The sequence below is a fragment of the Carcharhinus amblyrhynchos genome, chromosome 7, assembly GCF_965287045.1.
Source record: "Carcharhinus amblyrhynchos chromosome 7, sCarAmb.v2.hapA, whole genome shotgun sequence".
Classification (NCBI taxonomy): Eukaryota; Metazoa; Chordata; class Chondrichthyes; order Carcharhiniformes; family Carcharhinidae; genus Carcharhinus; species Carcharhinus amblyrhynchos.
The window spans coordinates 128031450-128059075 of NC_137330.1; the positions used below are offsets into that span (position 1 = coordinate 128031450).

At 45.3% G+C, this 27626-nt stretch overlaps 1 protein-coding gene across 1 annotated transcript in view; it reads left to right on the plus strand.

Moving 5' to 3' along the window:
• Positions 1 to 27626, plus strand: part of LOC145345624 (dynein axonemal heavy chain 8-like) — a gene marked incomplete at its 3' end in the record, with an annotated part of 1250971 nt that overhangs the window by 1093339 nt on the left and 130006 nt on the right. Inside the window, exons 62-64 of the mRNA XM_080193458.1 lie at positions 6831 to 6994; positions 9531 to 9723; positions 14358 to 14480. Of these exons, the coding sequence (XP_080049584.1) occupies positions 6831 to 6994; positions 9531 to 9723; positions 14358 to 14480 (480 nt within the window). The remainder of the gene's footprint in view (positions 1 to 6830; positions 6995 to 9530; positions 9724 to 14357; positions 14481 to 27626) is intronic.

Consider the following 27626-nt stretch of genomic DNA (forward strand, 5'->3'; position numbering starts at 1 on the left):
TTGCAGAAGCCCTGGCAGACATATTTAAAATGTCAGTATTCACGGGGGAGGTGCCAGATGATTGGAGGGTGGCTCATGTTGTTCCCTTGTTTAAAAAAGGTTCCAAAAGAAATCCGGGAAATTATAGGCCAGTAAGTTTAACGTCGGTGGCGGGCAAATTATTGGAAGGTGTGATAAGGGATAGGATCTACAAATATTTGGATAGACAGGGACTTAATAGGGAGAGTCAACATGGCTTTGTGCGTGGTAGGTCATGTTTGACCAATCTATTAGAGTTTTTCGAGTTGGTTACCAGGAAAGTGGATGAAAGGAAGGCGGTGGATGTTGTCTACCTGAATTTCAGCAAGGCCCTTGATAAGGTCCCTCATGGGAGGTTAGTTAGGAAGGTTCAGTCGCTAGTATACATAGGGAGGTAGTAAATTGGATTAGACACTGGCTCAATGGAAGAAGCCAGAGAGTGGTTGAGGAGGATTGCTTCTCTGAGTGGAGGCCTGTGACTAGTGGAGTGCCGCAGGGATCGGTGTTGGGTCCATTGTTGTTTGTCATCTATATCAATGATCTGAATGATAATGTGGTAAATTGGATCAGCAAATTTGCTGATGATACAAAGATTGGAGGTGTAGTGGACAAAGAACAACCAAAGAACAACCCAGCACGGGAAACAGGCCCTTCGGCCCAACAAGCCCGCACCGCCGCATCACCCTACACCTATTCTACCCTGCGTGTCTACGAATAGAACCCCTGACTTAGCCAGATTCAGGGGAGAATAGTGTCAATTTGGTAAAACCAATCAGCCTAAGAGCACATCTTTGGGGTGTGGGAGGAAACCGGAGCGCCCGGAGGAAACCCACGCAACCACAGGGAGAATGCACAAACTCCCACAGACACAGGCCCAAATCCATGTATCTGCACAGCTAGCAGTGCTAGTCACCGAGCTGTTGCGGCGCCCGTCTACCGGTCCAGGATCAAGCACACACACCGACACGAAGTACTAGGCCACTCCCGGAACCTCCAAGAGCAGCCCACGCACGACCCACCGTGTGCATGCCCCTCGTTTGACAACGAGGTGGACCTCCACCTGCGGAATAAAAGACAAAAACGTTAATCACAAGCCTGCCTTTCCGGTGTCTCCCGAGGTTCTAACCCTTATTTAATAACCCCTACCATAACCCTCCATCCTCGTTTCACTCATGTGCCTATCTAACTGAACCTTAAACGAGTCCAACGTTCCTGTCTCCACCACCCTACTCGGTAGCGCGTTCCATACCCCCACAACTGTCTGCGTAAAGAACCTTCCTCTCATATCCAAATTATATCTCTCCCCCCTTACCCTTAAATCATGTCCTCTTGTATTTGTAACCAATCTAGGGAGCAGTCTCTCACTATTGACTCTGTCTATTCCCTTCAGTATCTTATATACCTCTATCATGTCACCCCTCAATCTCCGTCTTTCCAAGGAGAATAGTCCCAGTTTCTCCAACCTTTCCTCGTACCCCAGCCCCTCCATGCCAGGCAACATCCTGGTAAACCTCCTTTGAACCCTCTCCAGAGTCTCCACGTCCTTCCGGTAGTAAGGTGACCAGAACTGGACGCAGTACTCCAAATGCGGTCTAACCAACGTTCTATACAACTGAAGCATTAGACGGCAGCTTTTAAACTCTATACCCCTTCCTATAAAGGCTAGCATTCCATAAGCCTTCCTGACAACATTCTCCACTTGTGTCGCAACCTTCATGGATTTGTGAACCTGCACTCCCAGGTCCCTCTGTGTTTCTATACTCCTAATTTGTCTACCTTTAATCACATAACTCCTCTCTACATTATTCCTTCCAAAATGCATCACCTCGCATTTGTCAGGATTAAATTCCATCTGCCACCTATCTGCCCAATGCACCAACCTATCTATATCCTGTTGTATCACCTCACAATCCACTTCGGTACCCGCCAATCCTGCCATCTTGGTGTCATCAGCAAACTTGCTGTTCACACCACCTACGCTCTCTTCCAAGTCATTTATGTAGACTACAAAGAGGAGAGGTCCCAGTACTGAGCCCTGCGGCAGTGAGGAAGGTTTTCAAAGTTTGCAGAGGGATTTGGATCAACTAGAAAAATGGGCTAAAAAATGGCAAATGGAAATTAATGCAGGCAAGTGTGAGGTATTGCACTTTGGAAGGACAAACCAAAGTAGAACGTACAGGCTAAATGGTCAGACTCTGAAGAGTGCAGTTGAACAGAGGGATCTGGGAATACAGGTACAGAATTCCCTAAAAGTGGCGTCACAGGTGGATAGGGTTGTAAAGAGTGCTTTTGGTACATTGGCCTTTATAAATCGGAGTATCGAGTATAAAAGTTGGAGCGTTATGGTAAGGTTGTATAAGGCATTGGTGAGTCCGAATTTAGAGTATTGTGTACAGTTTTGGTCACCTAGTTACAGGAAGGATGTAAATAAGGTTGAAGGAGTGCAGAGAAGGTTCACAAGGATATTGCTGGGACTTGAGAAGCTGAATTACAGAGGGAGATTGAATAGATTAGGACCTTATTCCCTGGAGCATAGAAGAATGAGAGGAGATTTGATAGAGGTGTATAAGATTTTGATGGGTATAGATAGAGTGAATGCAAGCAGGCTTTTTCCACTGAGGCTAGGGGAGAAAAAAACCAGAGGACATGGGTTAAGGGTGAAAGGAGAAAAGTTTAAAGGGAATATTAGGGGGGGATTCTTCATACAGAGAGTGGTGGGAATGTGGAATGAGCTGCGGATAAAGTGGTAAATGCAAGGTCACTTTAGTGCTCCATGTGCCTATCTAATAACTGCTTGAAAGTTCCTAAAGTGTCTGACTCCACTGTCATAGCAGGCAGTGCATTCCACACCGCAACCACTCTCTGAGTAAAGAACCTACCTCAGACATTCCTCCTATATCTCCCACCATGATCCTTATAGTTATGCCCCCTAATAACAGCTACATCCATCCGAGGAAATAGTCTCTGCATGTCCACTCCATCTATCCCCTTCATCATCTTAAAAACCTCTATTAAGTCGCTTCTCATCCTCCTCCGCTCTAAAGAGAAAAGCCCCAGCTCCCTCAACCTTTCCTCATAAGACCCACCCTCCAAACCAGGCAACATCCTGGTAAATCTCCTCTGCACTCGCTCCAATGCTTCCACATCCTTCTTATAGTGAGTTGACCAGAACTGCACACAATATTCCAAATGTGGTCTCACCAAGGTCTGGTATAGTTGCAGCATAAGCCCATAGCTCTTAAACTCAAATCCCCTGTTAATAAATGCTAACACACTATAAGCCTTCTTCACGGCTATATCTACTTGAGTGGCAACCTTCAGAGGTCTATGGATATGAACCCCAAGATCTCTCTGTTCCTCCACATTCCTCAGAACCCTGCCATTGACCGCATTCAAGCTTGTCCTACCAAAAATAAATCACCTTGCACTTATCAGGGTTAAACTCCATCTGTCACTTTTCGGCACAGCTCTGCATCCTATCAATGTCTCTTTGCAGCTTGCAAGAGCCCTCCACCTCATCCACTACTCCACCAATCTTGGTGTCATCAGCAAATTTACTAACCCACTCTTCAGCCCCCTCTTCCAAGTCATTGATAAAAGTCACAAATAGCAGAGGACCCAGCACTGATCCCTGTGGTACATTGCTGGTAACTGACCTCCAGTCTGAAAATTTTCCTTCCACCACCACCCTCTGTCTTCTATGAGACAGCCAGTTACTTATCCAATCGGCCAAATTTCCTTCTATCCCACACCTCCTTACTTTCTTCATGAGCCTACCATGGGGAACCTTATCAAATGCCTTACTAAAATCCATGTATACAACATCAACTGCTCTACCTTCTCTACCTCCTTCTAGTTACTTCGTCAAAGAATTCAATCAAATTTGTGAGGCAGGACTTACCCCTCACAAAACCGTGCTGACTATTCTGGATTAAGCTGCATCTTTCCAAATGATCATAAATCCTATCTCTCAGGACCCTTTCCGTTAACTCTCCAACCACTGAAGTAAGACTTACTGGCCTATAATTACCAAGGTCATTCTACTTCCTTTCTTGAAGAGAGGAACAACATTCACCACTCCCAGTCCTCTGGCACAATCCCTGTGGACAGTGGGGGCCCGGAGATCAAAGCTAAAGGCTCTGCAATCTCATCCGTTGCCTCCCAAAGTATCCTAGGATATATCCCATCTAGCCCAGGGGACTTTTCGACCTTCAGGATTTTCAAATTTGCAAATACATCTTCCCTCAGAACGTCTACCTCCTCCATCTTATCAGTCTGTATCACACACTCATCCTCAAAAACATGGCCCCTCTCCTTAGTGAGCACTGAAGAAAAGTATTCATTCAACGCCTCACCTATCTGTTCTGACTCCATGCACAAGTTTCGACTTGTAGCCTTGACTGGCCCTAACCTCACCCTGGTCATTCTTTTATTTCTCACATAAGAGTAAAAAGCCTTGGGGTTTTCCTTTATCCAACCCACCAAGGACTTCTTATGCCCCCTCCTAGCTCTCCTAAGCCCTTTTTTTAACTCATTCCTAGCTACCCGTAACCCTCAAACGACCCAACTGAACCTTGTCATTTCATCCTTACCCTTTTGATAAGACATTCAACCTCCAATGAGGGGCAAGATTTTTACATAGAGAATGGTAGGTGTCTGGAACATGTTGCCAGAGGTGGTGGTGAAGGCAGATATGATAGGGGCATTTAAGGTGCTTTTAATAAGAACATAAGAAATAGGAGCAGGAGTAGGCCATCTAGCCCTTCGAGCCTGCCCCGCCATTCAATAAGATCATGGCTGATCTGTTGTGGCTCAGTTCCACTTTCCCGCCCTCTCCCCATAACCCTTAATCCCCTCTCTTATCAAGAACCCATCAACCCGCTTCTTAAAAATATTTAGCGAGGCAGCCTCCACCACTTCAACGGGCAGAGAATTCCAGAGATTCACCACCCTTTGAGTGAAGAAGTTCCTCCTCAACTCCATTCTAAACCGCCTCCCCTTTATCTTGAGGCTGTGCCCCCTAGTCCTACTGTCTTTTTTGAGCGGGAAGAGTCTCTCCACCTCTATCCTATCCATCCCATTCATCATCTTATACGTCTCAATGAGATCTCCCCTCATTCTTCTAAACTCCAACGAGTACAAGCCTAGTTTATTCAGCCTCTCCTCATAGCTCAATCCCCTCAAGTCCGGTATCAGCCTAGTAAACCTCCTCTGCACTCCCTGCAGGGCCAAAATATCCTTGCGCAGGTGCGGCGCCCAAAACTGCACACAGTACTCCAGCTGCGGCCTCACCAATGCCCTATACAGCTGCAGCAAGACCTCCCTACTTTTATATTCAATCCCCCTCGCTATGAAGGCCAGCATCCCATTCGCCTTCCTGACCACCTGCTGCACCTGCAAGCTGGGTTTTTGCGACTCATGCACAAGGACCCCGAGGTCCCTCTGCACCGTCGCCTGCTGCAGTTTTTCGCCACGTAAGTAATAGTCCTTCCTACCATTCTTCCTACCAAAGTGGACCACCTCACACTTGCCAACATTAAATTCCATTTGCCATTTCCTGGCCCATTCGCCCAGCCTATCTAGATCCTTCTGCAGACTCTCCACACCCTCCGCACAATTTGCCTTTCCCCCAATCTTGGTGTCATCAGCAAATTTCGACACCCTGCACTCAGTTCCCTCCTCCAGATCATCTATATAAATGGTAAATAGCTGAGGCCCCAGCACCGACCCCTGGGGCACCCCACTAGTCACCAACCGCCAATCCGAATAGCACCCATTGACCCCCACTCTCTGCCTCCTATTTGACAACCAATCCTCTATCCACGCTAACACCCTACCCCCAACTCCATGTCCCCTGACCTTCTGCAATAACCTCTTGTGAGGTACCTTGTCAAACGCCTTCTGAAAATCCAGAAAGACCACATTCACCGGCTCTCCTCTATCCACTGCCCTAGACACATCCTCATAGAACTCCAGTAAATTTGTCAGACACGACTTCCCTTTAATGAAACCGTGTTGCGTCCGCCCTATCAAGCAATTCCCTTCAAGATGCCTCGCAATTTCCTCCTTAATGACGGATTCTAACATTTCACCTACCACAGACGTTAAACTAACCGGCCTATAATTCCCCGCCTTTTGATAAGCACATGAATATACAAGGAATAGAGGGATATGGACCAGGGGTAGACAGAAGGGATTTGTTTAATTTGGGATCATGTTCAGCACATCGTGGGCCAAAGAGCCGGTTCTATATTCTATGTTCTAATTTGGAAAAATGATATTTCTTGCAGAAAACCATGTTGACTTTGTCTGATCATTTGATGATTTTCTGTGTGGCCGATATTGAGCAAACTGGCCTGCATTTTTTGTTTTCTTTCTTAGTGATTTTTTTGAACACGAATGTTACATTTTCTAACTTTCAACGTGCTGGGAACACCCTAGAATCTGGGGATTTTAGAAAATGATAACCTTTTCTCCACCAACATTTCAGCCTGTTAATCTGTTATATTAGATACATTTAATGCTCTTGATTTAATCTGACGGTCTAATTTATTTGGCATCTAAATAATGAAACACATACTGAAGGCCTCAGAAAATGAAGATTAAACTTTAACAAAGGGGAAATTGGAGTTAGTGAAATCAGCAACCTCTTTCCCATCAAGCTTGATTTTCTTTGCCATTGAAGTCAGTGAAGAGGCCGTGCAGTGTATAAATTGGGTTGTCCATTCACTAATATCTGACTTAAAATGTCACCCAAAACTCATTTTACCTCTATATTCCTTGAAAATCTTGAAAGTTACTTCTTTCTTTAGGTGAAAATGCTACCTACTCCAGCTAAATTTCATTACATCTTTAACCTGAGGGACCTATCTCGTATCTGGCAGGGAATGTTAACCATAAAGGCTGAGGAGTGCACTGATGTTGAGACCCTGCTTGCTTTGTTCAAACATGAATGCACCAGGGTCATTGCAGACAGGTAAATACAATGCTAAGGTTGGGTTTCTCAAGATGTATATTTCTGATAATGTGGATTACTATTATCAAGTATTCCAGGTGTTTGAAATTTGATGTTAATACTTTAACTGCTAAGTAATTGTATAATAAAAGCACTTTGGTATTATATTTGACTCTGTGATGAACTTTCAACCAAGTAGAAGCAGAGAAAATTTATGGCACAGAAGGTGGCCATTTTGTGCATAAATAAAATGCCAATTTCCAATCCTGTAACATCTCCTTACTTCGTTGATCTGTTGCTAAAATTCTCATTCATGCCTTTGGACTTTCTCCTGTGCTGTACTGTTCTTTGTTTCTTTGAAATATGTATGCTGAAAATTTGATTTTGCCGATTCAACGAGTGCAAAATTGTATGAGCAGTGTATAATCTCGGTCAATAGGATCTTTCATTGCCTTAATTGGCCCTTTAATTGCTGGCAAGAGTGGCACTGAGTCACATGCACACACATCAACTTCAATATTGCACACATGCATAATGATGCATTCAGCTCAGGCAGGTGTCCAACTATGCAACATGAAATTCAGGCCTTGGCGTCTCTGTCCATTGATGCTGCCTGACATGCTGAATACTTTCAGTATTTCTCTCTTTTATTTTTAATTTCCAACCTCTGCAGTATTTTGCATTTGTACCACTATCTGAATGTTCACAACCAAGGACAACTTTTTCCTTCTTGCCTGATATTACCAGCTCACCATTCCAATCAATTGGCAGAATGAGCCAGTAAGATCCTGCTCTGAAAGTCTGTGCAAAGAACAAAGAACAAAGAATGTTACAGCACAGGAACAGGCCCTTCGGCCCTCCAAGCCTGCACTGACCATGCTGTCCGACTGAACTAAAACCCCCTACCCTTGGCAGCTCCCAGGATACATACATTATCTGACACTCCCAGGTGCCTCATGCCTGTTTGTGGCTCCAGATCAGCAGGATGGATTGTAGCATTCATAGCATTAGTAAAGACGTCTTCAATCAATTTTCTATTGATTGCCGGCAGGGCAGAGGGTTTTAGTTAAATTGGGCAGCATGGTCGGTGCAGGCTTTGAAGGCCGAAGGGCCTGTTCTTGTGCTTAATTTTCTTTGTTCTTTGTTCTAAGAGTGAATTAATATGATTAATTAGCTGGATTGGATTTTTTTTACTCTGTTTTTGTCAACAGCATTTATCTTGGCAATCTTCCTCATTATTGGGTAGATGCCAGTATTTTAGCTGCATTGGAACAGATTGGTTTGGGGCAGTGCGTGTTCTGGAGCACAAATCCTCAGTACTGCTGCCAGAATGCTTTTGAAGCCTATGCATTTGCAGTATTCAGAACCTTCAGTTGTTGATATCATGGGGAGTGAATCAAATTGGATGAATTCCCTGAAAACAGGCATCTGTGATGGGCGGGGCGGGGGGTCACTCAGGGAAAAGTCGAGATGGATCGTCAACCAGCACTTCTGCTTGAAAACGTTTCCAAATGATTCAGCCTTCTCTTTTGCGCTGACATGTTGGGCTCTCATATCATGGAGCATAGAAATATTTTTTGAGCATCCTCCTCCAAATAGTTGTTTAATTTTCCACAGCCATTCACAACTAGATGTGGCAGTACTTCAAAACGTTGATCTTACCTGTCCATTATGGGATTATTTAGCTCTGTCTTCATAGAACCATAGAATCCCTATAGTTCAGAAAGGGCCATTCAGCCCATTGAGTCTGCACCGACCTTCCAAAACAACAACCCGCCCAGGCCCTCCCCTCTGCCTATCCCCGTAACCCTGCACATTGATCATGGCCAATCCACCTAACCCACTTATCTTTGGGAGGAAACCCACACAGACACGGGGAGAAAGTTCAAACTCTACAGCCACTCAAGGTTGGAATTGAACCTGGGTGCTAACCACTATGCCACTGTGCTGCCCTTGCTGCTTCAGCTGTTTGGCAAGTTCACTTGTGTTGTAGAGTCACCAAGTTGATACCTTATATTTAGGTTTGCCCGGTACTGCTCCTGATGCGCTCTCTCGAGCTCTTCCTTGAACCACGGTTGTCCCTTTGGCCTGATGCCAATAGTAGAATGGGAAATATGCTGCTCCATGAGGTTACAGATCATGTTTGAATACAATTGTGCTGTTACTGAATGCCCACAACATTTCATGGATGCCCATTTAAACTGCTAGGTCTGTCCTGAATCTATCCCACTTGGCTTGATAGTGGCACACCATATGATGGAGGGTATCCTCAATGGGACTGTGCAGTGGTCCCTCCTGCTAATGTTGTTATGGTAAAAAGTCTGACAACACCAGGTTTTAGTCCAACCGATTTATTTGATAATACTCACAAGCTGTTGTTATGGACAGATGCATCTACTAGATTATCACCCACCATTAAAGTGGGTGATAATCTGCAAGACGTTCCCTATGCCCATGAATATATGCATGCAGATTTCTGACTGATACTAAATGAAGTAGCTCTCTACACAACAGCGAAATGTATGATGATTAATTATTGATTTGCATTACTTCCTAGATTTGTAAGCCAGGAAGATAAAAATTGGTTTGAAGATGCAATCACTCGTGCAGTTGAAAAAGTGATTGGAAGAGGATTGGCAGGAAAGCTCCATAAAGAGCCATACTTTGTAGATTTCCTTCGGGATATGCCAGAACCAACTGGTGAAGAGCCTGAAGATTATGTATTTGTTGTCCCAAAAATCTATGAAATGGTATGTCATTAAATTGTCAGCTTGAGTGTGATGTTGTAAATTCTGGCTATTAGGCCCTGATAAGAATAACACCCATTCCTTTTTGATAAACTTAAAACTTTCTTCACCAAATTTCTTTTCATTGTTTTTCTAGAAATGTAACTAATTTCTATTTTAAACAGAAGCCTGTCAAAGCCTTGAGTGACTTTTGTCTTTAGCTGCCTTCTTTCAAATGACATGATGGCTTGTGAATGCTAGTCAACATGTGTTAAACACAACGTTGTGTGGCACTTACTGCATTTGAAGACAGTGGGCTGAGATGGTTCAGGAGTCTGTTTTCTCTGGGCCATCTCCTCCACTAGCTGAGGTTTGAATATCTCCTCACTTCTTCCAATGTCCCTCCCAGCAGTCAGCCTCCAGAGATCACAGATTTCAATGACCTTCTCCTTAGAAAGACAGAGATTAAGGGGGGATCTGATAGAGGTGTATAAAATAATGAAGGGAATAGATAGAGTCAACAGTGGTAGGCTTTTCCCTAGATTGGGGACAACTATTACGAGAGGTCACGATCTAAGGGTGGGGGGGAGAAGTATAATTTGGATACTAGAGGAAGGTTTTTCACGCAGAGGGTCGTGGGGGTATGGAACGCGCTACCAAGTAAGGTGGTGGAGGCAGGCACATTGGACTTGTTTAAGGTTTACTTAGATAGACACATGAGCAAAACAGGGATGGAGGGTTATAGTAGAGGGTATTAAAAAGGGTCAGATCCTCGGGACGACACTGGAAATGTAGTATTACATGTTAATGTTTTTGTCTCTTTTAATCCACAGGTGTCAGTCCACCTTGTTGTCAAACGAGGGGCACGCACACGGTGGGTCGTGCGTGGGCTGCTCTTGGAGGTTTCGAGAGTGGCCTAGTACTTCGTGTCGTTGTGTGTGCTTAATCCTGGACCAGCAGACAGGCACCACAACAGCTCAGTGACTATCACTGCTAGCTGTGCAGACACATGGATTTGGGCCTGTGTCTGTGGGAGTTTGCGCATTCTCCCTGTGGTTGCGTGGGTTTCCTCCGGCTGCTCCGGTTTCCTCCCACACCCTAAAGATGTGCTGTTAGGCTGATTGGTGTACCAAATTGACCCTACACTATTCTCCCCTGAATCTGGCTACATTAGGGGTACCATTCACATACACATGGGGCAGGGTAGGTGTAGGAAAATGCTTTGTTGAAATGGCGGCGCGGGCGCGTTGGGCCAAAGGGCCTGTTTCCCGTGCTGAGTTGTTCTTTGTTCTTTGTTCTAATTGTCTGTGTTGATGCCTGCCATCTTCATATCATGTTTGCAGGTTTTAATGTAGTGGAGCCATAGGTGTCCAGCAAATCAGAACCCAGTGGCCAGTTCACCAAATAGAAGGTCTTTCAGTATACAGCTGTCATCAAACTGATGAACGTGGCTGAGCCAATGCAGATGTTGTTTGTTTTCCTGAAAGTATACAGTTATGAAAGCCAGGTTTACACCACTGATGAGTATGGAAATCAAGAACTTAAACTCCCAACAGGCCTTGGAGTTTATGTATGTTCAGATCATTGCACATGCACAGATCGGCAGCTTTACAAATTTTTTAGACCCAGTGCACTTTGCTTAAGAATAACACAATAAACCGAGTTAGGGGACTAGTAGTGGACCATCTTCCAAAAGAGGTGCCCCAGACAGGGGACGAGGAAGAGGTCCCAAAGGGTGAAGGGACAGGAAGAGATTCCGAAAAGAACATCTCAAGGAAGGGTTAAAGACAGTTGGATGTCCCAGTTCAGTTAAAAAATGAGGAGCAGAGGAAAAGCACCATAGAGAGCAGAATTTAAGTGAAGAACACTCAAGTCAAGCCCACTGAAAATTGTTCAGGAGATGTCTTGAAGATCCAATAAGGTAGAAGGTGATTCCATGCTGCTGGTGGTTGGAGCAAAGGTACCTACTTGGAGAAGTAATTCACTATTTAGTATTGTCATTGTGAGTTAGCATTTGAGTCAATTCTCAGGAATCTAGGCACGAGAATCTTAAGAGACAATATTGAAACCCAATGGCATGGGCCATTGTTGTGATCGTCTGAGTTCGAGTGATGTTTGGATAGAATTTCGAAGTCTGATCTTTGAAAGTGAAGATGTGGGTATGCCGGCGTTGGACTGGCGTAAACACAGTAAAAAGTCTGACAACATCAGTGCTCCTTCCACTCACATTATCAGCCACTTCAGGTCTTGAACAGCAGGTTAGGTGTAAGGATTCGCATTTTAATCAGTAATCTCTAAACTGTCTGTGCTTTATATGCTCTGTCTGAGGCCAGAACTCTCCATTCACCTGACGAAGGGGGTAACCCCGAAAGCTAGTGAGTATATTATCAAATAAATAGGTTGGACTAAAACCTGGTGTTGTCAGACTTTTTACTTTGAAAGTGAAGACAGAGAGAAAATGAGTTTCCCTTGTGAGACAAACAGTGTTTCAGTGAGATTGGTTGACTCATCAGGCATAATTTTACCATCCCGCTCGCCACGGGAATCAAGGCGGACAATGGAAAGGTCCGTTGACCTCGGGCAGGAATTTTTGGTTTTGGAACTTGCGAGGCCATAAAGCCTGCCCATAGTGTTACTGGCATTTGGGTGTGTTGTTGATAATACATAGACTATGCATTTGTCCATAAGACCATAAGATATAGGAGCAGAAATAGACCATTCAGCCCATTGAGTCTGCTTCACCATTCAGTGAGATCATCACTGATGATAATCCTCAACTCTACTTTCCCACTTTATCTCCATAACCTTTTATTCCCTTACTGATGAAAAATCTGTCTATCTTGATCATACTTAACAACCCAGCCTCCACAGCTCTCTGTGATAAAGAGTTCCACAGATTCACTATCCTCTGAGAAGAGATTCCTGCTCATCTCTGTCTTAACTTGGTGACCCTTTACTTTAAGATTATGGCACTAGACTTTTCTACAAGAGGAAATGTCCTCTCAGCATGTACCTTGTCAAGTCCCCTGAGAAACCTATATGTCTCAATAAGGTTGCCTCTCATTCTTCTAAACGCCAATGAGTACAGGCCAACCTTCTTAACCTCTCATAACAAAATTCCCCCCGTACCAGAGATCAAACAATTAAACCTTCTCTGGGCTGTTTCCAGTATATCTTTCCTTTGATAAGTGGTCACTTCTAACATTTATTGTATGACATGGTACATTTGACCACAGTTGTCTGTTAATTCACATGTCCCTCATAGTTACCCTGGATGTAGCAAGATATATATTGTAAGTTGTTTTATCTTTTTAACCTGATATGACCAAGACAAATTCTACAGATTTCTTAGCAACCTACCCAGACATAAGTATCCACTGTGAATCATAAACTCTCATTAAAACTGTGTGTCCCTTATGGATTTCAACTTCTCATTTTCTAAAATCTCGTTTCTTAATTCCCACAAAGACTGGTCTGATTCAGACTGCCTCAGTGACTACTCACCTCCCAACAGTTCAATCTCTTCTCCTGAGACTGCATTCCAAAGAATTTACAAAGCTGCACTCCTGCTTCTAACTTGCTAAACATTTCAAACACAGACCACCAGCTTTACTAAGCTTGCACAGCCTCTTGGTTTTTCTGAACTCCATCTCACAGTTGTGTCGAGCTATAAATGGCTTACAGAGCTTCGGAGCTCGGAGCTCTAACTGTCTCCAGCATGAAGCAGAAACATCCTGCCACATTTTTAGCTCACCAGGACCTCCCTAAGCCCTAATTGCAAGATCTCTGATAAAGGTATCCAAACTTTCCCCTGTTTTGGAACACTCACTCTCCTGGCAAACACACAAAAATTGAAACTAGAGAACCTGCGCTCCATTCATCTCAATTACAATGTAGATGACTGTGGTCCATCCTGAAACTGATCTGCAAGCCAATAATCCCCCTTTACAAATGAACCATCTAAGCAAGTGAACCTGCATTCTATGGCTCTTACCTTCTGATTTCAGACAATCTGTCTTGCCACCAGTGGTCCTCAATTAAGTCCAAGGGTTAGACATGAGGACAATAGAAAGGGGACAACAATGACCCTCAGCAATGCTGTGCGGCTAAACCTTTGTTTTTCCTGAGTTGCACACAAGCAACATAACTGTCTTAAAAATGTATTTGTTTTGCCACACTGCTTGGATGGCAGTGAATACCATAGAATCCTGAGACAAGTAGGCCTGATGTTTGAGCCTTTTGGTTCCTGTTCAGTAAAAGAGTTTTGCTTCTTCATAATGTATATTTATTTCTTTGATCCAACTTCACATACAATTCTCCATCAAAAACCCGGTACCACCTGTGGCCCTTTTATATATCAGTGACTCCTGTTGAATAATTGACATCAAAGTAGGACTTAATTGGAAAGTCTGTTAACCCATTCCTAACACCTGAAGCCTAAAGCTGTGACAGCTCATTAATGAAAAATAAATATATTGAATTTTATCAATTTTGTGTACTGAATTGTAAATGTATTTGCAGGAGATAAATTCTATAATCTAGTAATTGTAGTTTTCTATGGAAGGATGAGGTGTACTGCAATAATGACATCCTTAATTTTCCATTATTTATGATGTTATCTTTGTGCTATCCTAATGGTTGTATTGAATGTGTTCCAGATACCAAGCTACGAGTTCCTGACTGAAAAATTGCAGTTTTATCAGCAACAACACAATGAAGGTGTCCGATCGGGTTTTTTTGACCTGGTGTTCTTCAAGGATGCAATGACGCATCTGATCAAAGTGAGATTTTAGAATTCTAACTAATTATAGATATGTTGAAATTATATTTACCAGTAAGTTTCTAATCATGGAAAATCAGAGAAGAAGTAAAATGAAGTTCCATAAAGATTTAGCCATAGATACTTAGATGTCCAGAATCATGATAGACATTCCAAAGTTCATTTTTATCTCATTCCTATCTCATCAACCTTTCATACATACTGACCTTATACCTAGCTTTGGGAATTTTCAAATGCACAGACCTTTTCCATTATCTTTCTACGCCATTGTCACCCACATTTTCAAGGCATTTTCTTCTGCCCACCTAGCAAAGATCTATCCTTTACCTTCTTCTATCTTCTCTGTCTTCCATCCATATGCTGTTCTTTGCTAACACAGGGCCGAATGGCTTCCTCCTGCTTCTATCTTCTATGTTTTTATGAGGTGGCTGGATATAGACTTGGGACGAATGAGATCAAAGGTTATGGGGAAAAACCAGGATTCGGCTATTTGAGTTGGATGATCAACCATGATCATAATCAATGGCGGAGCAGGCTCAAAAAGCCAAATGGCCTCTTCCTGCTCCTATCTTCTATGTTTCTATAGCACCATGTGCAGACCCAGCATTAGTTCACATATGTTCTGACGGCATTCAACCCTCCCTCTACTGCAAAATTATTAGACTGCTTTTCCAACTTCCAGCAATTGTTGAGAAGAAATTTCCTCCAATTAAGTGTTCAGAAGACTGAAGTCATTGTTTTCAGTTCTCATTCCCAACTGTGTTCCCAATTCTGTTCCCAAACTACTTATTTCATTCCACACCATGGTGACACTCTTTGATTAAGCTAGAGAAAATTGTCTGATCTCATCTCCACACTATCACAAGAATTGCCTATTCCCACCTGTGTATTACAGCTGGACTTCACCCTTGATGGTGGAATAGCACTGAGAATCATGCTCAAGTTCCAGCAGGTTTGAAGCGCTGGTCTTACTGGAGAAATGCTCACTCTTCCGATTCATCAATCAGCAATTGCAATCTCCACATTGTGTCTGTCATAAGGAGAGTTGACCTCATTTTATGAGCTTATCTGCTGCTGAAACCCTTGTCCATACCTTTATTTCTTCTGGACTAAATTATTCCAATGTATTCTTGGATTTGGACTTCTCCTGATCTCTCAGCCTCTTGATCTTTTTTTTCATTTAAGACACTGTTTAAAACTATCTCTTTGTCCAAACTTTCGTTCAGGATGAGCGTGGAAACAGGAGAGTTTCTGATCAATTTTCTGGGTGACTTCAAATCTGCTATCTTATCCACTCTGACAAAAAAATCCTCAGAAATGTTTTTTTACTTGCAGGGGAAGGAGGGGCGGGCTTAAATCGCCTAAACACTGGCTGACAGCAGCAAAGGGCTCTATTGTTCATGCACAAGTCTCTAGCAGCACAGACTTGTCACTTGGCCTCTGTTGCTCTCAAACAGCCTCCCAGCATTAATAAAGCACCGCATCCCCCCAGCTATCACAGGGGCTGGCAGCCTTTCGCAACAACCCCCAGCCGCCTGGACCAGTGGACCCCATAAACACCCCCCACCCAGACTGACTCTCCCCTTCCATCCCCCTGATCACCAACTGGATCCACCCACGATTCCCAGCCTAGCACATGCTCCCCCCACCATAGTCAGCCCCAATTGTCCCCCTCCCTCATTCTGACTGATCCCTAATGCAGAGTGGCAGCAGGTCTCCCTTCCTTCCCCACCTATCCCTAATACAGAGTGTACAGCAGGTCCCCACTCCCTCAACCACCAACCGAGCACCCATGGTCTTGCCCTGCCTCCAGTGGGTCCTGTCCCCTCTGGCTCCATCCCCATGGCACTGCTCAGTGCTGGATGGGAGTGCCAGTGTGCCCAATAAGCAGGCTGGCACTGCTCAAGGGGCATCCCACCTTGTCCCCAACTCCCTGGGGGTCCTCAATGGCCTCCAGTTCTAATAGCGAGGCCATCATGACTGGTCCCTTTTGCTGGGGATCAGCTGTGATTCTTGCCAAAAAGAAACACTTTTCGTGAGGCCACAGAGGCAAGTGGGCCCAGACGATAATGTCCTGGGCTCACTAATTCAATGAAAAGCAGATTTGAATATATTTTAAATAAATTATTCAGCCCCATGCCAAAAATTGGGCGATCGCATCGGATATCCAGTGCTGGTAAGATAACAAGATGCAAAAGATTGTGTATGAATTTGATTTCTGGCCTCTCGCATGATCTTACCGGCTCGCCCCGCCCATCGGCCAATGGGGCATAACAGTCAGGTCGTCCCGAATATCTCCTTCTGTGACTCAATATCATACTTCATTTTATAATGCTCCTGTGAAGTGGCTTTGGGATATTCCATTACATTACAGATATTTATATGTTTTCAATGTCTGAATTAGCACTTGGTAAGATACTGAGCTTCCTGCATTTTAACTTTCCATCGCAAAAATTCTGGATATTTTGGATCTTGTGATTTTTTTTGATGTGTAAGGAATTTAACAACAAGACAACGTAAACTTCAGATTCATCCAAACCTTATAAGTGATTTGATATTGTACCCCTTAGAAAGTGTATGTTAGCATATTTTGGACATATAATTCGTATTCACTGCATAATATCTAGTACCAATGTTTATTCGTGTTAACTTGTCATGATGGATATTATCTTTGTTATGGCTTTTGTTTCTCGTCATTTGTTCCAAACTGTTTTGTTAGCATGTGTGGATGCCCTGTTACAATTAATCTCCGTAGGGTATGCTCCGATCGACAATTCCCAATCAGAGTTGTCCGAGTTCATGCCTATTATTAATTGAACTTTATTGTTGACTTGTACCTACAGTGATAAATGTGTTGCAGTGTTTTCAATATCCATGATTAGATGATGTCTCTCCAATGGTCCGTACTAGTGCTTATAGAAAACAAAAGTGCTCCCAACTATGCTAACCAGCACCAAAGTGTCAACCTGTGCTGAAGAAGTTCCTGATAAAAATGGTTTGATACTGTTAAGTACTTCACCATTTGGCCCCACTATGTTAAAATCCAAAGCATTGTACAGCCTCTCTGTAACTTTCTCTTAAGAGTTAAAACATTCTTTCTCCTGCAGTTGTTAAGATTTTAAAATTCAAGTTGGACAACAACAATCGTTACTTCCTATTGAATTATGCAGCTGAATTATTCCGGTTTTGATTGAGGTACTGAGAAAGGGATTGGATTGCTCTCTGAAAAGATAGAATGTACAGGGTTACAGGAATAAGGCAAGGGAGTGGGGTTATGCAGCATGTTCATTCAGAGAATCAGCCCAGGCTTAGATGGCTAAATAGCTTCCTTCTTCACTGTAAACGTCCTGTGATTCTTTGTGTTAGAAGGTTTGGCAAGGAGAGGAGCTGAATGAACATAAGAACATAAGAAATAAGAACATAAGAAATAGGAGCAGGAGTAGGCCATCTAGCCCTTCGAGCCTGCCCCGCCATTCAATAAGATCATGGCTGATCTGTTGTGGCTCAGTTCCACTTTCCCGCCCTCTCCCCATAACCCTTAATCCCCTCTCTTATCAAGAGCCCATCAACCCGCTTCTTAAAAATATTTAGCGAGGCAGCCTCCACCACTTCAACGGGCAGAGAATTCCAGAGATTCACCACCCTTTGAGTGAAGAAGTTCCTCCTCAACTCCGTTCTCAACCGCCTCCCCTTTATCTTGAGGCTGTGCCCCCTAGTCCTACTGTCTTTTTTGAGCGGGAAGAGTCTCTCCACCTCTATCCTATCCATCCCATTCATCATCTTATACGTCTCAATGGGATCTCCCCTCATTCTTCTAAACTCTTACGAGTACAAGCCTAGTTTATTCAGCCTCTCCTCATAGCTCAATCCCCTCAACTCCGGTATCAGCCTAGTAAACCTCCTCTGCACTCCCTCCAGGGCCAAAATATCCTTGCGCAGGTGCGGCGCCCAAAACTGCACACAGTACTCCAGCTGCGGCCTCACCAATGCCCTATACAGCTGCAGCAAGACCTCCCTACTTTTATATTCAATCCCCCTCGCTATGAAGGCCAGCATCCCATTCGCCTTCCTGACCACCTGCTGCACCTGCAAGCTGGGTTTTTGCGACTCATGCACAAGGACCCCGAGGTCCCTCTGCACCGTCGCCTGCTGCAGTTTTTCGCCACGTAAGTAATAGTCCTTCCTACCATTCTTCCTACCAAAGTGGACCACCTCACACTTGCCAACATTAAATTCCATTTGCCATTTCCTGGCCCATTCGCCCAGCCTATCTAGATCCTTCTGCAGACTCTCCACACCCTCCGCACAATTTGCCTTTCCCCCAATCTTGGTGTCATCAGCAAATTTCGACACCCTGCACTCGGTTCCCTCCTCCAGATCATCTATATAAATGGTAAATAGCTGAGGCCCCAGCACCGACCCCTGGGGCACCCCACTAGTCACCAACCGCCAATCTGAATAGCACCCATTGACCCCCACTCTCTGCCTCCTATTTGACAACCAATCCTCTATCCACGCTAACACCCTACCCCCAACTCCATGTCCCCTGACCTTCTGCAATAACCTCTTGTGAGGTACCTTGTCAAACGCCTTCTGAAAATCCAGAAAGACCACATTCACCGGCTCTCCTCTATCCACTGCCCTAGACACATCCTCATAGAACTCCAGTAAATTTGTCAGACACGACTTCCCTTTAATGAAACCGTGTTGCGTCCGCCCTATCAAGCAATTCCCTTCAAGATGCCTCGCAATTTCCTCCTTAATGACGGATTCTAACATTTTACCTACCACAGACGTTAAACTAACCGGCCTATAATTCCCCGCCTTTTGCCTGGCACCCTTCTTAAACAACGGCGTAACATTAGCCGTTTTCCAATCTTCCGGCACTTCCCCGGAATCCAGCGACGTCTGGAAAATAACCACCAAGGCATCCACTATCACCTCCGCCATTTCTTTCAGAACCCTCGGATGCATTCCATCCGGTCCTGGGGACTTGTCCACAATCAGCCCCTCCAGTCTGTCGAGCACCACCTCTCTAGTAACAGTAATGTCATTAAGACCCTCCATTCCTACCACCTTTCCATCTCTAACACCCGGCAGATTATTCACGTCCTCCTCCGTGAAGACAGAAACAAAAAAGTTATTCAAGACCTTAGCCATATCCCCATCCCCTACCACTAGGTCCCCTTTCTCATCCTCTAAAGGACCAACGTTCACCCTAGCCAGCCTCTTCCTTTTTATATATTTATAAAAACTCTTGCTATCCTTTTTTATATTAAGTGCTAGCCCAGCCTCATAGCTTCTCCTACCCTCCTTTATCAACTTCTTTGTCAATCTTTGTTGACATTTAAACCTTTCCCAATCCACTTCTCGCCCACTGCTCTTAGCTACTCTAAATTCCTCCGCTTTTAATTTAACACTTTCCTTCACCTCCTTCGTTATCCACGGCTTATTACCTCTCTTCCTACTGTCCTTTTTAACCATCGGAATAAATTTCTGCTGAGCACCAAGAAAGATCTCCTTAAAGATCCTCCACTGCTCCTCAGCAGACCTACCTTCCAACGCACTCCCCCAGTCCACATTTGCCAATTCTTCTCTCATCCTACCATACTCCCCTCTATTCAAACAAAGGACGCGTGTCCGGGAACCCACTTTCTCCTCCTCCATCTGCAACAGAAACTCCACCATACAATGATCACTCTCTCCAAGAGGATCCTTCACCGCAAGGTCCCTAATTCTACCCGCCTCATTACATAGCACCAGATCCAAGATAGCTCGCTCCCTCGTCGGCTCCAACACACACTGTTCAAGGAAATTATCCCGGCAGCATTCCAAGAACTCCTCCTCGAGCCCACCTCGTCCAACATGGGTCGACCAATCAATATGCAGATTGAAATCTCCCATAACTACTGCCGTCCCATTCCTGCACGCCGCACTTATTTGCGTGTTAACAGCCCGCCCCACCTCCAGATCATTATTCGGGGGCCTATAGACGACACCCACCAGCGTCTTCCTCCCTTTGCTGTTCCTAATCTCCACCCACAACGATTCCACGTTCTGCTCTTTGGCTCCGATATCATCCCTTGCTACCACCTTGATACTATCCTTAATCAGCAGAGCTACGCCACCCCCTCTTTCCTCCTGCCTATCCTTCCTAAACACTTGATAGCCCTGTACATTCATCTTAAGCCAGAGGTGGGACTAAAGAGAGGAATGTGGGATGGTCAAACCTTGGTGAGCACCAACAAATAGACCCAGAGGGAAAAAGCACAGAAAAGGAGTTGAGGCAGGCATAGATCAGCCATGATCGTATTGAATGGTGGGGCAGTCTTGAAGGGCCTGGTGGCCTACTCCTGTTTCTATTTTTTATGAATTTGTATTCTTGTGTAGAATGCTGCCAAAATAGACCTTCAGCACCTTCTGGATAAATACAAGAGTGTCTTTGAAGAGGCATTTGGTTCAACGAAGGGAATCAAGTGAAACTCAAAGTAAAGCCTAATAGTCAATCAAAAAAACTCTCAAAGCAAGAGCAGTGCCATATCCAAGGTCAAAGAAGAATCAGTATGACTTGTTAACATTGCTGTGTTAGAGCCAGTTACAATGTTACAATGAGTAACTGGGCCACCCCACCGTACCTGGTCATGAAACCAGATGTTCAGTTCATATTTGTGTTGATTTTAAAACAACCATATATCCAGTGTTGCATGATGATTCTATATTCTGCACCCTCTCTTTTCCTTCTCCCCATGTACTCTATGAATGGTATGCTTTGTCTGCATAGCATACAAGAAACAATACTTTTCACTGTATCCCTATACATATGACAATAATAAATCAAATCGATCAATATTCACTTCCTTTAATTGAAGATTTGGGGCGATTCTCCTATCCTGACCCGTAACATTTCTGGTGGGTCGGGACGGGAGATGCACGTTGCTGGCTTTGTTCTAGGATTTGCGAATGCACTGGGAACGCATACGCATCTCCCAGAGCCAGAGAACGGTCGGAGACCAGGCCACGCTGGAAACCAGTGGGAAGACAGGTAAGTCATTTGAATCTTTTTTTTAATGTATTTTAAATGGATTTTATATTTCATTATCGAGAACTTACGGGTCCCGAATGATTCTCCCAGCCCGCAGGAGTACTTCATTCTGTCAGGGTTTAGAGTAACTCCCCATGTTCTGTGCAGCACTGTGGGGGTCCTGGGCTGGTCAGAGATCAAGTTGGACAGCAAACAGGGGAGTCTGAAGATTGGAGCCACTGCGCATGCGCAGAGTTCCAGAACTTGCAGACTCTGATGCATGTAGATTTTTATGGTCCCCCTGGGTTTTTAATGAGATTTGCGATTGGAACCTCTGTGTTACACAGAGTAGGGAGATTTGAGTGAGAGGTTGAACTGACAAAACAGTCATGATCTAGAACAGTTTTCCCACCAATTCAAGCATTTGGGAGCATCACCCTCTTTATTTCTGAGTTATCAGGTGGGCAAAAATACAGCACATTATTGACTGATCATTGATCCTGAGCTATTATTTTTGGGTCATATAAAGGCATATTTACAGACAAATGTTGCTGCTGAATCTCAGCCATTGCTTATCATCATTAGTTGTAAAGATAATTTTTTTGTTATGAAAGATTGCTTTTTGAAATAATATCCGCACCAGCCCTATTCCAAAAGTTGATGGATAAGATTTTAAATGGTCTCTCTGGTGTACAATGTTAACTGGATGATAGTCTACAGGGTCCAGTGAAAAGGAGCACTTCACTGATTTAGAAGCAATAATGAAATGTCTTCGAGCAAATAGTCTGCATATTAAGAAAGAAAATTCTGATTCTTTCCAAATATTAGTTAGGGGGGCAATTGTACAGAGACCTTGCGTAATGCTCTGGGGGCCCAAGTTCAAATCCCACCACAGCAGATGGTAGAAGTTGAATTTAATAAAAGTCCAGAATTAAAAGTCTAATGATGATAATGAAACCATTATCAATTATTATAAAAACCCATCTCATCCTTTAGGGAAGGAAATCTGTTGTTCTTACTTGGTTTGACCTACATATGACTCCAGTGGCAGGCCCTCACGAAGGAGGGGAGGGTCTGCTGCTGAAGGCCAAGAGGTGGGAGAGCAGTCTCCTGAAGGGGTGGCCAGAAAAAGGAGACTGCGGAGGCAAAGAAGGTACCAGACCATGCATTCATTTGAGGGGCTGATGGAGGTTATGTGTCATCGCCAGATCCACCTATCCCAGGACACGGTGCAGCACCTGTGTGAGGTGCTCGCACACCTGGCACCTGAGGGGAGGGCGGCCACCCACACCCAATAGAAGTTAAACTGATGGTAGCCCTTAACTTCTACTCAACAGGGTAATTTCAAGCACCCAATGGCAACCTCTGTGGAATCTCCCAGGCCTCCATCCACAGATGTGTTCGCCAGATCACAGATGCCTTGTTATGTCCAGGGAGGCCAACACATCAATTTTGATATTGGGCAGGCTTAGCAGGAGACCTGAGCTGCAGGCTTCACGGTCATTGCAGGGGTGTACCTGTCCAGAGGGCAATGGATGGCACACACATCGCCCTGCAGTTGCTGCAAGGCAAGGGGCAACCATTCATCAACCGCAAGGGTTTCACTCCCTGAACGTACAGACTGTACGTGACCATTGCATGAACATCATGCAGGTCTATGCACACCACCCAGGGAGTGTCCATGACAGCTAAATCCTGAGGCAGTTGGACATTGCTGGGCACTTTGAAGGTGAGCCCAGGCTGACAGAATGACTCGTGGGGGATAAGGATTACTCTCTGAGGTCATGACGCCTGTGTGGAGGTCTGAGACAGACCCGTTATAATGAGGCCCATGCTGCTACCCGGTACATAATAGAGCAATGCATTGGACTGCTCAAGATGTGGTTCTGCTGCCTGGGCCACTCTGGGGATGCCCTGCAGTATAACCCTCTACATACCTCACGCATCATAATTATGTGCTGCATCCTGCACAACATTGCACAGCAGTGAGGAGACCAGCCGGTGTAGGAGGAGGAGGAGCGGCAATAGGGCAAAGTGGACATCTTGCCATATGACGAGCCAAAGGATGGAGGGCATGCGATGACGGCAAGTGCCCAGCAGGGCAGGGCAGTGAGGGAGGCCTTAGTAGCAGCCTGCTTCACATTACTGGTGCTGCTCTGAACACACTTTCACCGCACCCCAGGAGCTACTGCAGCTGCCACCCCCAATCGATATGGCCCACCGTGTCATCCCACCATCCCGTCCCTGAGAAATATCACAACCAGTTAAAGAGCCTGGGCTGGACTGGTAGTGAGTCTTTGGTGAAGGCTGGATGATGATGACGAATCGCTGTAAGACACACTGCGATCCTGTCCCTGGTGCCACTTAAGTCTGACTGGGGTGGTATGACAGGAGGTCCTGTTTGACTAAGGGTCTGGTGGATGGTGGGAAAAGTAGGGCAGGCAGTCTGTAACATTTGGCTGAATATCGTGCAGCACAGTAATCTGTGCCTCAATACATGGGATTGGGGAACACTCAGCTCTGTGGGGGAGAGAATCAGAGACAGTTTAGTCACTGCTGCAAGGGGCAAATAACAGTTTATTCTGCTCTTAACATTTAACAAAATTTAACCCTGACAACTGCTGACCTGCACCCGTGACATCTTAGTGAACCTCATAATCTTAGTGAACTTCATAATTTGTGTGGCTGGCTGCTTTTTCTCAGTGCTCCCCCAGGATTCATACCGATGGTGGGAGTATCCAGCTGTGACCCATGCCCCATTGTCTGTGATGCCCTTGGAGCCACCTCCTGTGTTGGTGAGATCTGGAAGGCCCGGTAACTTGCAGATGACACTGATGTTCCTGTGCTACCCTGTTCATCCAACTGGCCCTGAGATGCCCTGGTGTGAGGAAGGGGGGAATCTACAACAGATCCACAGCAGACGCCATCTCCCTGGCCCAGCACTCAACCCCGGAACACCTAGATAACAACACAGACTCAGATTTATTGACGACAACTTAGTCTTCAACACCATTATTCCTACGAAACTCATCTCCAAACTCTGTGGCCTGGCCCTCAGATCCTCCCTCTGCGATTGAATCTTAAACTTCCTAATTCAAACCACAATCAGTAAGGATAGGCAATAACTTCTCCTCCACGATCATCCTCAACACCGGTGCCCCAAAAGGCTGTGTTCTTAACCCCTTCCTATACTCCTTATACACCATGACTGTGTGGCCAAATTCCCCTCAAGTTTGCTGATGCTACCACCGTAGTGGGTTGAATCTCAAACAATGATGAGATTGATATAGGAAAGAGATAGAGAATCTGGTGAACTAGTGCGATGACAATAATCTTTCCCTCAATGTCAGCAAAATGAAGGAGATTGTCATCAATTTCAGGAAGCATACTGGAGAACATGCCCCTGTCTACATGAACGGGGACAAAGTAGAAATGGTCGAGAGCTTCAAGTTTTCAGGTGTCCAGATCACCACTAACATGTCCTGGTCCCCCCACCTGAAACTACAATTAAGAACGCCCACCAACGCCTCTACTTTCTCAGAAGACTAAGGAAATTTGGCATGTCAGCTACGACTCTCACCAACTTTTACAGATGCATTATAGAAAGCATTCTTTCTGGTTGTATCACAGCTTGGTATGACTCCTGCTCTGCCCAAGACCACAAGAAACTACAAGAGATCGTGAATGTAGCCCAGTTCATTCGCAAACCAGCCTCCCATCCAATGACTCTGTCTACATTTTCTGCTGCCTCAGAAAGCAACCAGCATTATTAAGGATCCCACAACCCAGACATACGCTTCCATCTTCTTCTGTCGGTGAAAAAGATATAAAAGTCTGAGGTCACATACCAACTGACTCAAGAACAGCTTCTTCCCTGCTGCCATCACACTTTTGAATGAAGCTACCTCACATTAAGTTGATCTTTCTCTACTCCTTAGCTATGACTGTAACACTGCATTCTGCATTCTCTCTTTTCCTTCTCTATGAACAGTTTGCTTTGTGGCGCAAGAAGCAATACTTTTCACTGTACACTAATACATGTGACAATAATAAATCAAATCAAATCAAGGAAGGCCTCAGGACATCCGGAATCTCCAAGGTTGGTGGCCCCACCATGGGCTCTATCCCTTCTTCCTCCCTCAGGGTGCCGAGTGATCCTATGGACACTCCATGGAACACCAGGGTAACTGGTCTGAGCTCCAGAAATTCTGGCGTCATCTGGCTCTGCCAGTCCTGGAGGCCCAGATGTGTCTGCCCCATGGTCAGCGATCCCTCAGCCCTGGCCACCCCAGGACTGGGCCAAATTCTGCAGCCCCTCCGCTACAGCAGTCTATGAGCGAGGCATGCTCTGCAGCCCCTCAGCATTAACTTTCTGAGACTGGGCTAAGTTGAGGCCCACAGCCATGGCCTGATGTGAATCCAGAATGCCAACGAGAGTCCAAGCCAGTGCCTCCAACGTGCCCCCATCACCCATGGCCGTACGCCAATGTGCCTCTTTGGATGCCAGTGAAACTCTTGGCCATGGCTTGCTGTTTCTGCCATGGCCTGTTATGTGTCCAGGATGGCCTGGAACTTGTCACCCATCAGGCCAAATCCCTGACCCAGACTTTCCACTGTGGACATCGCCCTTGCAGTGTTGGCCTGGTTCACATGCTGTGTTGGCACCACTGCCTGCAACAGCACTCTGTTTGACTCCTCTGGACAGCCTTGTAATTGCAGCATGATTGCCGAAAGGCCATCCACAACCCCCTGAGTTTCCTGATGCATCTCCACCAGCTTCAGGATGAACGAAGTCTAAGGCCCGGAGTCTGGCTTGGGGCCAGCTGATTCCTCACCTCCAGCAGAATTCCGTGTGTTCAAGCCTTTGGATGTGCCCACCTCCACCTGATGTGCATCCGTGGCCATGAGGTGCTCACCAGTAAGTGACCCAGCATTAAAAGTACCCACTGTGGTGATAGTCTCTATGTTGGTGGGTTGTGTGGTTGGTGTCTGCTGATTCACTGGTGCTGTCCTCAGAAGAATCTTCAGGGCCTCCCTCCGAGGTGTCGTTTGAGGTGTCCTGGGGAGTTTCTTTGTGAGCAGCAGGGGGAGAGGCACCAACACTCGAAGGGCTCTGGGTCCAAGATTGTAACAAAGAACACACATTAGGGTAAGTGAGAGAAGCAACCCGCGCAGCATAATACTTACTTCAAAGAAGACTTAGGAAGAGTGTTAAGCTAATGCTCGCTTGCATGCCGGTCGCCGATCTGGCTGTTGGTCACCATTCTAGGCATTGATTCTCCCCATGCCAGCCCCAGAGCATGCTGCTCACAATCCATCAGGTATCCCAGCCCAGGCACAGCGCCACCAATCTGTGCCCTCTCTCACTGGTTGTGAGCTTTTCTCCTGGAGAGAAAAGAGTCTAGACCTGAAACTTTCTCTCCCACACTGACACCTCCACTCCCTCTTACTGAGAGCGCCTTCTTCTGCTATTGTCGCTAGTCGCCCACAGCGCGAATCCTCTCAACCACTGCAACAGCTACCCTCTCGACAACCATGTTTAGCGCTCCTTCCCAGCCATTGATTGTAGCCCAAGTCCCCTTGGCAACCACATCCCACAACATTTTCGGCTAGTTCCCAGGAAGCAAAGTTTTCGGCCCATCTCAGGCAAGTACTACCTTCTCCCCGAACGGGCTATTTATACGAAGCAATGGTGGTCGTATCTCTCCTACCTGTTCTTCACAGGGTTGCCACAATTCAGGTCCTTTCCAGCACTGTCTGGAGCGATGCTCAATCCTCTCACCCTTCACCGGAATGGGAATGCCAGCAGAATACATAAGCTGTCAGGCAGCTTTGTCGCCAGTTGTTGTGAATGCCTTTAGCAAAGGATTGAGCAAAAAGAACCATAAAATAGGCCTCATAATGTAAACACCGGGAACTCTTTATTACAGGCATGCACTGCTTCACCGGGATTCCACACTGGAAGGAGCTCATCCTCTTTAACCTGTGCTTAACACTCTCTCCACTCACATTGTCTGTACCTTTAAGACTTAATTGTCTATAAAGACTCACATTCCAACCATTATTTTGTAAATCATCGAGGGCCAAAGGGCCTATACTGCGCTGTAATGTTCTATGTTCTAATTG